Source organism: Lissotriton vulgaris, chromosome 3_1 (assembly GCF_964263255.1).
Source record: "Lissotriton vulgaris chromosome 3_1, aLisVul1.2, whole genome shotgun sequence".
Lineage (NCBI taxonomy): Eukaryota > Metazoa > Chordata > Amphibia > Caudata > Salamandridae > Lissotriton > Lissotriton vulgaris.
Genome location: NC_141689.1, coordinates 62,178,347 through 62,193,616, shown reverse-complemented (window position 1 = coordinate 62,193,616; position 15,270 = coordinate 62,178,347). Strand labels below are relative to the sequence as shown.

General features: G+C 43.9%; 1 protein-coding gene across 1 annotated transcript in view; it reads left to right on the top strand.

The window, feature by feature from the left end:
- The window catches only part of LOC147725955 (cytochrome c oxidase assembly protein COX18, mitochondrial-like), a 68,575-nt gene extending 64,418 nt beyond the window's left edge, over nt 1-4,157 (top strand). Inside the window, exons 3-5 of the mRNA XM_086963402.1 lie at nt 1,235-1,356; nt 1,906-2,013; nt 3,855-4,157. Of these exons, the coding sequence (XP_086819528.1) occupies nt 1,235-1,356; nt 1,906-2,013; nt 3,855-3,896 (272 nt within the window). The 3' untranslated portion in view covers nt 3,897-4,157. The remainder of the gene's footprint in view (nt 1-1,234; nt 1,357-1,905; nt 2,014-3,854) is intronic.
- Nucleotides 4,158-15,270: the final 11,113 nt, after the last annotated feature.

The window sequence follows — 15,270 nt, the reverse complement described above, 5'->3', positions numbered from 1 at the left end:
ATATATGATTAATAATGTAGACTGAGAGGATTGGAAACATTTCAAGATAACACGGTAACATTGTCTGGAAATTCCATGCGATAAGTGTCTTCTTTAAATTCATCCTTCCTATCGGAGTCGCCAAGAACGAGTCACAAAGTTACACTTTCAGTGGCAGAATTTATCGTAACGCTTTCTTTCAGGCATCCATCTTAAAGGATTTCCATTATTAACTCAAATTTGTTGGCTTGATATCTGTAGTTGTTTTTTTTTGCTATACTTTGTCACTTTAGCTTTGCTTTCTGTTATGGAGGTACAGTTAACCAAGTTATTATTTTAAACCTTTGTTCTTTTTGGATATTTCCTTATTTTAGGCCATATGACCAGGTTATCTGTGTCAGTGAATGTCCTGTGCAGGTTTGTGGTTTTGGGAAACTCGGTAGAGAGACATAAAAAGTAAAAGCTTTTTGGGAGAGTACAGAGCGAATCATCGGCCTGATTAAAAAACTGCACTTTTGAGGAAGTTTACTATTTCGGTATTCACAAATGACACTTTTGTAGTAACGTACGGTTTTGTACTAATGGTTACATTATTTTTTAAATTCAAAACATTAAATATTTTATAATTCAATAATACATATTTTGTATACTTTTTGAACATTAAATTATGTCAATATGGTTCACTGTTTTACATTTAATTTACATTTATTTTCGAATAGGGTTTTATTTCAAGTCTCTATCTCCATTATTTGAAATGGGAAGGTGTTGCAGTACCTGTGGTTGCCACAAAAGTGGAGTAACTACAAAACTGCATTTTGTGACTACCGAAACGTAGTAAACTTACTCAAAAGTGTAACTTTACTCAAAAGTGTAAGTTACTTTTCTGAATAGGGCCCTTTGTCTTTATCATCAATGCATTCATTAGCTAGGAAGATTTTGAATGACGAATACTTTTGGACTCAGTGTCATTACTGCAGGGACACACTTACCATATTTGACCACTGTAATGTCACACTTTGAAGATACGCCTGCAAGCCTTTGATCACACTCAAACAAACATTAGGTCAACTCAGTTGCATGACAGATCAAATATTTGTTTTACTCACGTGTTTGAGCCATCAATGCAACACTGAGAGGGAACATATATTTCTAATGTGAGTTGTTTCTTTTACTGGATGTGTGTCTCTTACTGAAAACACTTCTATGCATAATCCTGTTTCAATAAGAGAGTTGAATACTTGTTTTTGGTTCACAGTTGAATCTGTTCGGATGCAGTTAGCAGAAGGCGGCACCTTGTGGTTTCCTGCCCTCACTCTTCCTGATTCCACGTGGATTATTCCAATCTCGCTAGGGGTCCTGAATTTGCTCATCGTGGAGGTGATTGTTTTTAAAATCTCATTATGCAGAAGATTGCTTTCAATTCTTGTCTTCATCACTGGCAGGTGTACACAAAACAGCTACCTATGTTTGTCTCCGTAACAAGCCCGGAGTTGCGAAATGTCCACCCTCTCTCTGCCTCGCTCACAGGGTCCCTGGGCCTGCCCATGAGTCGCTCTAAGGAGGCACATCTTCTGTAGAGCCTTTCAAAGTATGTTAAATATTCCGCACATTGTTTTCCTAGATTGCAAGATATTTGCCTTGTTCTGTTGTGTTTCTAGGTGGTTTGTAGTGTTGGGAAAAACTTGTATTTGACAGTCTAAAGAATTGTATGTAGTGTATGACCTAAGTGGGTAGCGGGCATATTTGTGAGCAGTGTGATAGGCAGCAATATTGATGTACATGTGTTACTGTACACTTGGGTGTTCTCTATCTGAAGTTTGTGGTGTTTGTGTTCGTGGATTTCTGCTGCTTTTGAACTTTGAAACCATTCTTATTCCAGCAACCAGCTATTTCCCATTTTGAAATCAAAGGTATCTTTTTCTACAGATGTTTGCAATAAGAAAAATGGAGCTGTCCAGATTTCAGAAGTATGTTACCAACTTCATCCGTGCAGTCTCTGTAGCTATGATCCCCATCGCTGCCACTGTTCCTTCTGTAAGTACCATTGATTGGTCTGTATGATCCACTGTCCTTAAGCATCGTTCCATTAATCCCTGTTGAGGCAGCTTATCCACCATGTAGAACCCTCACACTGAATCGAAGATGTGCTCATTAATATTTATTTGTTTCTTCTTACATGCCAAATATATCACATGGACCGTGGTGCTGCTTTTATTAGTGTTTTAGAAATATTAATTATCTTGCGGTACTCTCCAGTACTCCAGAAATGTAACAGCAGGAGCCAAGGGTCTCTATTTAGTACGGTTGGTCTGATGGGTGGATCTTTGGGATCCAGGATCCAAGTTGGGTCTTGCAGATGAGGAACAATAAGAGGAGACGCAGGAGGGCTGGGCACAGAGGAATATTGGCTGGGTAGGCTGAATCATTTGGTAAGTTATATGCTTGAACGTATGTGGATTGGTCACGGGTTGCTTTGGTAGTTTAGAACTCCCATAGATTTTTAATAGATCTATACCTTGAAATTAGTCTTAGGGAGTTAACGTAGATGCAACAAGGTGGGGGAAGGTCTGTCTGCAAACATGCAGGGACACAACACTAAATGAATGTCCTCATCCTGCAGGGATTGTCTTTGGTTCAGGTTTTGAAGGACCTTGTGGGTGCTGTCAACTGAGGGAAGCTTGTTTGTAAGGAATGTTGGGTTGGGTTGTCCTTGTACATGGCCTGTTAGATAACTCCTATTTATGGTTGCCACATGATGCCTTGTCGTGAAGATATCTTTGTTTAGTGTAGAGTTTCATTCATCACATTAGTCCGTTCTGAGACTTGTTGTTTTGGTTCATTCCCGTTCAACCCACTGGCACATTAGACTTGAAGACAGTGACTTGAAAGAAAAGACCAGGACTAGAAAAGAGGAGTCTTAGTAGCATGGAGGCGTGATGGTCCTGAGGTTGGCAAAAAGTATGGTAAAAATGTGGGCTCCATGTTGTGGACAACTGAAAGGTGACAGGGTCTCTCGGGCCCAAGTAGCTGGTGTTTCAGATGTACAGTTAGGAGAGTTTGAGCGGCTGGGTTATAGACCCAAAGTGGCCTAGTGAAAGGAGTGATTTAAAATCATCTGCTATGAGCAGCAAACTGAAATGTAAATGTCAAGGTATTTGTAGAGCGCACTGTCACCAAGCGGTTTCCTGGCGCTATTACTCATACCGCTGTGGAACCTCTCCTGGCTTTCTCTGTGAAGTTTCCACTGCTGGGCACCCCCAGGGTGAAGCCAGGCATCCTAACGCTGTTGGGGCCAGTGTGGAGGTTAAGCAAGCTATTGCCCAGAGTTGCAGCATGGGGCCCATGATTAGAATAGGCACCGAGGCGAGAATTATCAGGTCCGAGGAAATTGAGCCCAAGACCCGCCGAGGCGGGAATTGAACCCTGGCCCCGGGCCAGAACTCTGAATCAGGGTCTGCCGCTCTAACCATTGAGCCACACTCCTCCTGACAATGTAATTGTGCGATACTACTGAGAAACCAGTCCTACCCAATGCTGTTTCCAAGCAAAAACTTCTGTCTGCTTTTTCAGCATGAGACATTTCCAAAAGCGACCAGCTAGACTTTTTTTATCCAATTAGCTGGCAGAGTGCAGTATTGATGCATTTATTTTGGTTAGGCCTGAACTGCACCACAAAATCACGAGGTCGCTATTATTAGAGGAAAGTGCCAGGTAGACAATCCTCCTAATGTGTGTTTGTGAGCTCTCTCGATATTGTGTTTGTTTGACTGTTGGATCTTTCCTTTTGTTAAAGGAATCCAAAACAGATTTTGTACACTATTTTTTTATGACAAGTCGGAGAAATGACTCCTGTTTCAATTATTCTCTCCTTCTAGTCTATGGCGTTGTACTGGTTATCCTCCAGTTGTGTGGGTTAAGCACACAATCTTCTTCTCCGCTCTCCAACACTGCACCAGGCATTCCGGATTCCCAGCACCAAGTCGGACTCTGACACTCCGTACCAAGATATAGCAACTGCTTTGTACACAAAATATTTTTTAAAGAAATGATTCCTTCACCAAAGTGGAGCAACATAACCAATCCAATAAACCATCTCAGGAGATGTCTTTTTTTTCCCTCCTGTATTGGTCGGGATACCACTGTTGGTGAACTATGTGGCCTCCAAATTTAAAATAATGTGTAGTGCACTAGAATTACAGTTTAATCTACAATTTGTTTTAATATCCAGGGCAAGTTGTTAAAGAATTACCTTCAAACACATTGTCATTACTGCAGATCCCCTTCAAATTTAATAATGAAATATGTTTCAGTTCCGTTTGTCATTTAGACTAGAATTATGCAACATATTGATTTTTCATTGCATGCTTATTTTTTTGGTATGCAAAAATACAGTTGTATGGACTATGTTAGTGAGTGCTTTGTAAATATTCAAATTCCAAAGAAACACTGAGTTTCTCCATTTGATGAGTGGTTTCACTTCGAATCATAAATAAAATTGGGCACTCTATTAGGATAAGAGATACTCTGAATCAAGTGATTGGTCCTCTCAGACTTCACTCCAGCATATTTGTTAAAAGAACAAATGGGGACTGTAAGTGTCACTTTAAACTAGACCAGTCGGTCTGTCAGACTTGCAAATGCCTGTGATGAAGGAGGTGCTACTTCCTCCATTGAAAAACTTCATTTCATCGAAATGTATCAAATGCTGGTGACCAACTTAATGCTACTTGAATTATGGGAAATATTTTTCACATGTTATCTACCTTGTTATTTAGATTTGCAAGTTTCTTCTTTACTGACTGTATGTATGCCTGCCTGCCCCAAGTTAAAAACATATATCCTACATATTAATGTGTGTATATCGAGCACTTCCTTAGAGAACATTTCCTGTCAGATATAGGCTTTGTTTTAGGTCTTTCCTACCGGACAGCGCTATGTAGCGGTTTGCAAAAAGAGGTATGGGCAGGCACCATTGCTTACCATTGGCTAGCTTCCTCGTCATTCTCATTTGATAGATTTTTTCCTTGGGATGTTTGAGCTTCCCTTCCTCTTCTTGTGTTTTTCCCTCGCCTGACGCATGGCCTATTTAAATACGTTTATTGTATTTATTTAATTAAAACCATACAAATTGGTGCATCATGTGACCCCTAAGGCAAAGATGGCATCCGGCTGATTGTGCCGTAGTGCAGCTTCGCTGGCATCCCAGTGTGAGGATGTATGAGGTTACAACGCATGGTTTTTCCACGCACGCTGTTACAACGCAGGTTTTACTACGCATACCATTACAACGCATAGCTCTTTGGGGTGCTGGATAGTGAATAGTTTAATTTACTATTCCAACTCCAGTCCCTGTGGACACTAGGGAAGGTGTTGGTTAGTAAATTAAATCTATTCCCTATCCTAGAGCGCCCCCCAGCGCAATGCGTTGTAATGGTTTTTGTTGTAAAACCTGCGTTGTAATAGCACTGCGTGGTAAAAGTTGCGTTGTAAAGGATGTTTCCCCCGTGTGAAGAGCGACTGCAAGGGCTATGACTCACCTTGGAAAATCGTATCATGTCACTGGATATTGGCGAACCGAAGGGATGCAGTTAACAGACCTCACAGGCATTCGCAACACTTGCTGTCTCAAGATACGCTGGTTTTGCCGCCGCGAGGATTCTTGCACCTTTCAGGTATCCCTGATTGCCGCTGCCCTGCGTGACCTCCATCCGATCTCAGAGCTCGCATCACGGCTCGAGAGAGACGCGGAAAGGAATCACGGATTTGCTGCACCACGTAGGGGGACTCAGCAGCCTCGGAAAAGAAGTTCCAGCATCGGCATAGCGCTCCTACAATTCAGCGCAGGGAAGTACAGCATGACCGGTAAGGGGGGGCGCGGAGGAAAGATAAAGAATGTCCCCAGCTCCTCCCAGGGGGGCACAGCGCCGATTCTGACACAGCAAAATAAACCTGAGTCCCTGGGAGCGAGGCCAAAGTGCGGGGGGATAAAGGAAGAAAAGTGGAAGTTGCTAGCGCAGAGGGCACTGAGTGCGAGGTGATAAAGTCTGCTGTTACTAAGAAAGGCACAGCGCGCCTCATCAAAGACAATACCAGCACACAACCGTTAATAACTACGAGCTTTGGCACTACAAGCAAAGCAATGAATGCAGGAAATGGCCCCATGGTAGAGGAAAGCTACGCTGATGACTTGGTATTAATGGCACAAAAGGAGGAAAAAGAAGTGTGTGAGGCCCAAGTGCTGCCGCCACTGCTACAAGAAGATACAAATACATTGTTTCCCCCTGTTATTGTTGTACACACAGTTGTTATCACCCTTACAAATCAACAGGAGGGGGGGGGGGTTGGCAGAGGGGCTGACAAAGGAGCTGACAAAGAGCCCCGAGTGCTCCAATACCCTGTACAATAGCCAAAGCAGAAATTCAACTCCTTTGACTGCATCTCAAAATCTCGGTAGCACAGCTCACCCCAAAGCAGACTTTGTGTTTAAAACCCCTGAGAATCAGAATCAATCAATCAATACATTTCTAAAGCACGCTACCTACCCGTTAGGGTCTCAAGGCGCGGGGGGGGCAGATCTTGAGGAGTTTTCTGAAGGCCAGTAGGTCCTGAGTCTGTCGTAGGGTGGTTGGGAGGGTGTTCGAGGTCTTGGCGGCGGGGTAGGAGAAGGATCTTCCGCTGGCTGTGGTTTTCAGGATGCGAGGGACTGTAGCGAGGGCGAGGTTGGCTGAGCGGAGGCTTCGGGGGGGGGGTGTGGAAGCTGATTCGGCTGTTGAGGTAGGTTGGTCCGGTGTTGTAAAGTGCTTTGTGTGCGTGGATGAGGAGCTTGAAGGAGATCCTCTTGTTGACGGGGAGCCAGTGCAGGCCTAATGTGGGGTGTGATGTGGCTGCGACGGGGGACGTCAAGGATTAGTCGAGCTGAAGTGTTCTGGACTCATTGTAGTCGTTTCAGGAGCTTGTTAGTAGTTCCTGAGTAGAGGGCGTTCCCGTAGTTGAGTCGGCTGGTGACGAGGGCCTGGGTGACGGTCTTTCTCGTGTCGGTAGGGATCTCTGACAGATGACTCTGCTCCCAGCGGGGAAGGAGATGGAGTCAAATGGTATAGCAGTTCAAATACAGACCCTTTGAAACACAGGCAGCCCGCTAAAAAGGCCAGAAATAAGAACCACCGGGGTCCACGCAAAACAAATGAATATGACTTTTCTAACAGTGATGACAATATTGAGCTAAACTGGGACTATGAGGAGACTACTCTTACAGTACTTTCTAATCCTGAATCACCTTTGGATAGACCCCAGACTAACATTGGAAATACTGCTAGGAGAGAAATCCTGCCTCGAGCACAACCAGGAACCTGCTTTAACGGATATCTTGCAGACCATCAAGAGCTTCCAGGCTGAAGCTAAAATCGACAGCCGCAGATCCCGCCTAGCCGCTAAAAAGCTACAGGGGGCAGTCAGAAAAGTTGGAAAGACTTGCGCAGAGATCGCAGATTGTATGGCATCCGTTGAAGTGAGAACTGAACAACTCGAAGAGGATGTCATCAAGCTCAAGAAAACAAATGAGGAACACGAGGGAGCGGTTAAGGATCTGATGTGGAAGGTAGAGGTGCAAGAAAACCTGCAGAGACGGAACAATCTGAGATTCCTGGGGGTCCCGGTGGGAGTTGAAAAGGACGTTCCTAGGAAGTTTGATTTCTCTTCTCAAAGGCACTTTTCCTGAGCTGAAGGATTGGGACTGGGACAAAAAAGTACAAAGAGCCCATCGATTTCCAATGTTCTCTAACAAGCGAACCCAGGCATCACAACAACCTCCTCGGGCCATGCTGGTATTCTTTGGAAATGTTCTGCTCCGGCAAGCACTATTTGATCTGGCAAGACCCAACAACAAACAGTCATTTGAAGGATTCGCTTTTTTCACCCGACCAGACTTTGCACATGCCACGGTCGAGCGTAGGTGGAGATTAAGAGTACTCTTTGACCCTTTTCAGAAGTTGGGGGCTACAGTATACCTGCAAAATCCTGCTATACTCAAGGTTATTTTTAATGGGGCTACTCGTAGTTTCATCTCCGAAATCCAGGCCCAAAATTACTTAGAGGAAATTGCAGCCCACAAACCATGATCAAATACGATATTAATGTGGCATTAATATAAATGGATCTGTCTTAGGTAGACACATTTGGAAACCAAACTATATGTCTTCCATTATCATAACTCTTTGCTGTGCTTTTTCTCACTCCACTAAACCCCTTGCTAAACAGTTAACTAAAAGCACATCAAGAGATGGTTTGTTTTGTTAGAGCAGCTAGATGTGCTATGGGAATAGGGGGAACCTCCTCAGCTTGAAATGCCATGTTTTTATAAAAAAAATGGGGTCTGTAAACACGTTGCGTAAATACTGTTTTTTTTCTCATAGCCACCACTACAATGAAGGTTTTTATACACACAGGGAGGGCTTAGGGGGCTCACGGAGGGATAGTTGGATGGAAGTCAAACCCCTGGCACTGCAGCCAGGTAACCTCCAATATAGGTGGTGGGCGGGGGGGAGGACCTCAGGGAGGGCGGGGGGGGGCAGTGGGACTGACGGACAGGTTAGTAATATTCATGTCAAGAAGGAATAGGAACAAGCACTTAAGGGACATAGAAAGACAGAAGGAGAGGTATAAGGGTAAAAATGGTATAAACAATGTTATAACCTGCATAATTACACTGATAGCTCTGGTACTACTCCATTAGAAATATAACTGCGGCTTTCGACACCCTCTCCCCCTCAGTACTTACATCGCGGCTGAGGGAGGTGGGGGTGAAGAACACAGCTCTGGATCTCTTGACCTCCTTCCTCACGGGGAGGGAACAAAGAGTCAAGCTTGGGGAGTTCCTATCTCCATCCCGTCCTGTGCTATGTGGGGTTCCTCAAGGGTCAGCACTCAGCCCGACCCTTTTTAATATCTATGTTACCCCACTAGCCAAATTAATAAGATCATTCGGGATGGAGGTAGTCTCGTACGCAGACGACACTCAAATCCTCGTCTCTCTTCCCCATTCAGATGAACTAATCGCCTCCAAGTTTAGATCTTGCATGGAGGCGGTTGGTAAATGGATGATCCAGAACTCTCTGAAACTGAACGGGGAGAAGACGGAGGTGATGGTGTTTGGGGGGAAAGAAAACATCTGGTCAGCCAATCGGTGGCCTGACTCTCTTGGAACATGCCCTTCCCCCACATCTTCTGCTAAAAATCTCGGGGTGCTAATAGACCCTGCCCTTGACCTAGGCAGCCAGGTGAGCAGAACCGTTTCCACCTGTTGGGGCCTGATTCACACCCTACGAAGGGTCAGGAAATATCTTTCCCTCCAGGCAAGAAAACAAATAGCTGTTGCTCTTATCGGCTCACGTCTGGACTATTGTAACGCGCTGTATGCTGGACTCAACAAAGGACAGCTGCAGCGCTTACAGGTAGTCCAAAACGCCATAGCCAGATTTGTCCTGGATATCCCCAGACGCTCTTCGGCCACTGCAGCCAGGAAAACGCTGCACTGGCTGCCGGTAGAATATCGTATCCGGTTTAAGGTCCTATGTATGACCTACAGAGCCATCGCCAAAAAGAGCGACACTGGAATAGGATCCATCATCTCCCACTATGTCCCCCAAAGGAACTTGCGCTCCTCTGGGAAACTGCTTCTGGCACCCCCCCGTGTACGAAGAGCCAAATGGGGCGGCAGAGCCTTCTCCACTCTTGCCCCTAAGTGGTGGAACAAACTTCCTCTGGATCTGAGATCTCTCCCGTCCTTACAGAACTTCCGCACTGCCTTAAAAACCCTTCTCTTCCAGCAAGCATATGTCTAGGGTCTTATGTCTTTTTCCTGATCATTCTCTGATCTTTTGTTAGGCGCCTTGATACCTGCGGGTTATTGTTTTGCGCATTATAAATTTTCTTTCAATTCAATTCAATGGGTGGGTTAAAAATACTATCCCTAAATATGTGGTCTGAATGATCCTAAAAAAAGACAGTCTCAATTGGTTTACGGAATTGGGGGGCGAATATTGTATACATTCAAGAGACGCACATCGAAGGATCTCCGAGCCAGCTGTTAAATGCCCTAGAGTTCAAATTGGTGTGTGCTACCTCACAAGGAGCTCGGGTACGGGGGGTGGCATTTTGTCCAAAGGGAGTGGGTATGTTTTTAGCCATTCTAAAGCTGACCAATTTGGCCGATGGGCTATTACTGAATGCCAATATCAAACAGGCCAAAAACTGACGATATGCGCTATATATGGGAGCAATACAGACGATCCAGCGGTCTTTGATGAAATCTCTAATGAGCTCTCCCACTAGCCTCTCCCGTTAATGGTTTGTGGGGATTTCAACTTAAACCTCCCTGCCCATTGGTCTTTGAAAGATGACTGGGTATACAAGGGGCGCAAACCAAAGGTATATCACTCCCTAAGAAATATGTGTCTTGTACATGGACTTGTTGACAGCTGGCAGACATCCAGTACCAATGACTCAGGGTATACCTTTTTTTTCTAATCCACACCGCACACATGCAAGAATAGTTTATATTTTACTACCAAATTCACTTAAAAATAACTGCCAAACAGAGAAAATGCCAGAGTATTATCTGATCATAATCCCCTTTTGTGTACCTTAACCGTTAGATCTGCAAAATTAGAGCCTACTCTCTGGACATTCGAAAAAGCTCTATTGAGTGACCCGAAGTACCTTCTCCATATGAGAAATTGGATCCCCAAATTCCTAGACGAGAATATCGGCAGCACCTCAATAGATATTGTTTGTGTCACCTTGAAAGCCGGGATTCTGGGAAAGACTATTCAGTACTCATTTAGTGCAAATAAACAAGTAAGGGATACCATGCAGAGTTTACAGGATGAACTTAGGCTAGCAAAAGAAAAACTGGCCAGTGTCACGCGTGAAGGAGACACAACCATAGAAATCTCCAGCATCCTAGTTCAGGTACAATTGCTAAAGCAACCATCACTAACATCTTTACAGATAAAGCAATTCGGAAAGCCACAGCACGAAAGGAATTAGTATACGAAGTTAATGAGCAAGTGGGCCACCAATTAGCTGTTCGAATTCGACAACAGACCAACTCTAACTTAATCAGGGAAAATAACGATCGGGTGGCTGGACAATTAGGGACCCAGAACATATCAGAGAAGCCTTTTGGCGGTTTTACAGAGATCTATATACCGAAGATGGTAGGGGGGACGTAGTTGAAATAGAGAGGTATCCAGATAGGGGTGAATGTGTAACATTAGAGGATAACGATCAGAAGGTATTGGAGGAATCCCCTCGAATAGAAGAAGTCCTAACCGCTGTTAAAAGTCTTCCAAAAGGGAAAGCCACTGGACTAGATAGTATTCCTTCTGAGTTTTATGGTATATTTTTAGAACAAAGCAAGCATATCTTAACTGATCTGGTTTTACATATATTCTCTGGGGGTCAGCCTCCCAATTCTTGGTCCTGCGCTAAAAAAATTTATTTTCCCTAAACAAAGTAAACCTCCAGAACACCTAGGATCATACCGCCCCATAACTCTTATCAATGCAGACTCAAAAATGTATTCAAAGATCTTGGCAAACAGGGTTGCACCTATAACACATAAGGTGATTGCCAAAAGCCAACATGGCTTTGTTCCTAGGAGATCAACAATAAATCACATCCAGAGAGTTATCACGCTCTTTGACGGAACGGAGACTGCAGGAGACCCTATGGCATTGATCCTTCTGGACGCAGAGAAGGCTTTCGATAGTCTCTCCTGGCAGTTTCTCTGGAAAGCAATGGCAATGATAGGATTCCAAACAAGCTTCATTCAGGCCATACAAAAAATGTATGTTAATCCCAAGGCTGTAGTATTGGTTAATGGACGCATTAGTAAGGAAATTGCTATGTCCCGAGGAACACGCCTGGGCTGCCCATGCTCACCACTGCTCTTTGCAATATATATAGATCCTTTTATCCGCTGCCTAGAAAAGAACAACAGAATAGCTCCTATCATATTACAGGGATACTCCACAAAAACATTAGCATTTGAAATGAAATGAATGAAACTTATATAGCGCACGACTTACCCTGGGGCATCTCAGCGCTTGCTTAGGGAACCCGTCCTGGTATTCCCCTGTGAGATAACCCTGGCAGGGTATCCACAAGGTGAAAGCCAGGCATCCCACCGCGAGGTGCCGTTGTGGAGATTAAGCAAGCTATTGCCCAGAGTCGCAGATTGTGAACCCGTGAGTCGAGAAGGCACCGGAGCGAGAATTAACGAGTCCGTGGAATTTTGAGCACAAGACCCGCCGAAGCGGGGAATTGAACCCTGGTCCAGGGCCGAACTCGAGCTCCAGGTCTGCCACCTCTAACCCCTGAGCCACACTTCTCCACTATTTGCAGACGACATTGCTATAGACACTACTGCAGTGCACTCAATCGAGATTGAAGCTAGGAAATTTGGCCTAGTTTCTGGCTATGCGCTCAATCAAGGGAAGACTCAAATTGTCCTGAACCAAAAAAGCGCAATGGACGATCCTAGAGTGGTGAGGAAAGCGACATACTTGGGAGTTACCATTTCTTCGGACCTTGAGGAATTGGTGGATATTCATGTTAAACCAATGTTGGACTCAATACAAAAAGATCTACAACGCCTAGATAACCTCCACCCATCCTTAATCGGAAGAGCAAATGCAGTGAAAATGGTTTTCTTTCCCAAAATCCTATATTTATTTAGGGCAGTTGTCTCGAATTCTCAAATCAAACCCCGGCGAGCCTATATATATATCCCCCCTCCCCAAGGATAGAGGCGGGTTAGCTTTCCCCAACCTAAGAAGGTACTATTGGGCGTCCGTATTACTCTACAGCAGGGAGTTACTACAAGATGAAAGAAGTGCAGATGAACACACACCATCTATATTTCAGCTGCTTTTGGGGAACTCTAGCCGAGGTTATTTGTGGAGGCATGTACATGATAATTACCACAAAAAAATTAGACTCAAGACTTTGTACATTTGCTTTAAGGTATGGAAAGCCGTAAAAAAAATACTAGGAATAGGACAAATTTCACACTATACTCCTGTAATGAACAATCCAATTCTTCCACTAAGTATTTTCAGGGGTAACTGCATAAACAAATGGCACAGGATAGGAATAACTCAGCTAGGATGTCTGTTTACAACACTGGATTAAATCCTTCGAAGTCCTGAAAGAAGAATTTCATCTAGATCGGCGGGACTTTTTAAAATATCTTCAAATCAGGGACTTTTTGCTTCGCAAGCCTCCGGGGAGGACATTAGGGGAAAAGTCAACCCTGGTTGAGATAATTATTCACTCTAGGGACCACACTATCGGCGGAGTCTATGCCTCTTTGATGGCAATATTCCCGGATGACTTCGATAAAACATCTCTGAAGTGGCAAAGCAAACTTGAGATTTCAAACGAGGGATTTTTATACACCTACCAGCTAGTGCATTCTTATTCTTATTTCCACCAAGCTTCAGGCACAATTTTATAAAACCTTTGGTTTTTCTTTGTTTGCCCTAAATTGGCAGGGTATGCTCAGATGTGAGTCCCTTGCTCACTTTGCCACTGGATTCAAGCAAGCCCGGATGAAGACGGCTGTAATGCAAGAAACCGGTCCTGGGAAGCTTGATTCTGGTCCAGGGAAGACATGGCTTGGCAGTTCGGGCTGGACTGTTCCCATGAGGCACAGGGTCAGACTGATTTTCATATGGCCATGTCTGAACTGGGGTGGCGGAGTGAGCTAAAGAACGGTGATGGATTAAACCCAGATCAGTTGACTGGGGGTGAGTGTTTGTATTGTCAACGCTCCGTCCATCATCCCCTTTGGTTTTTCTTTCTATACTATACACCAGACAAAATCGCTAAGTGGGGAACTGGCAAAGGGACTTACTGTTCAAGATTTAATTATTTAATGCCGACTCTATTCATATCTTCGCCTCTTGTTCTGCACTAACATTTTTAAAACAAGATATAGAGAGGTTCTTGACGTCCGTCCTCTATAGAGAGGTCACTTTGACAAGCGATGTAATCTTACTTGGGGCAGACGATCCAGACAATCCCGGCAGCGGCCAGGAGTTCATTTTTGTTGTAATGGCGGTTTTGCGGCTATGCATCGCATCTGCATGGTTAGACCCTATAGCCCCCTCATTTCAACAGTGGTTAGCTAGGCTATTGGCCATACATAACATTGAGGCGGCCATTTACAAACGGAAAGGTAAACCGCGCCGCAAAAGGGGACTGAGAATCTGGACTTCTCACACAATGGCGCGCCATACAAAATTAGTAATACAGCGGTATGATACTATCCTCCTGCTCTCAGCTTTCTTTAGGGTTTTCTAACTAGCTTTCCTGGATATCTTTTTGTAGCTTTTCCTCTTTACTTCCTTTTTTTTTCTTTTCCTTTTAATCTCAAAATAATATACATGATTTTGGGAAATGTATGCTGAAAATGTTTTATATAATTGTTATATAATCATGGTAAATTACAATGTAATACTCTTGATGACCATGTGTAGTATGATTTACCTGTCCGTCACGGAGGGGGGTGGGATTTTGTAAGCAATGGTTAAAAATCTGAGTATAGATATTTAAAAAAGAAAAAAACGATACAAATTTTACCATAAAAAGAGTGTGAAAATGAAGCTTGTGTGTGACTAAAACAAGGAATTAAAACCAGATAGAAAAACATTTAATGGTTAAAAAAAATTATTGTGCAAATTGTCAGGCCCAGTTTAGACAAAATTCATGAGTCCTTGGGTTTGACCCTCTTGCGCCTTTGCTTGATTTGTTCTTCAACCAGTTTGTGCAAAGGTTTGTAACAGGTTGTTAATCATATGCGTTTTTCCCACTGAGCAGCGAAGTTCTAACATTTGCCTGTGGTGTAACCACAGTTGACCAGCTTCTCGTCTATCCGTGCTAAGAAATTTACTAGCTTACAATTTATCTGTGGGTCGTCTGAGTTAAAGCATGCTATCACAGCTTGCCTCCGTGCTTGGATCCCTCGCGGATTAAAATGAAACTTGAGCAGACACGATCATGCTCTTCCTAGGCGGGGGCAGGGACATATCAATTGAGCCATGTCCTCGACACCGTTACTATACTAGCTGCAATTTGGAGACTTTTGGCCCCGCAGCCATGGTGGTAAATGCTGAGCAGCTGGCAATTTTCCTAATCGATGTTTCAGGAAATTTTCCTTGATGGTCCTGGAGTACCCTGCACTGAAATATGGTTGTGGCCTTAGTGATACATAGCTGTTTATTATCA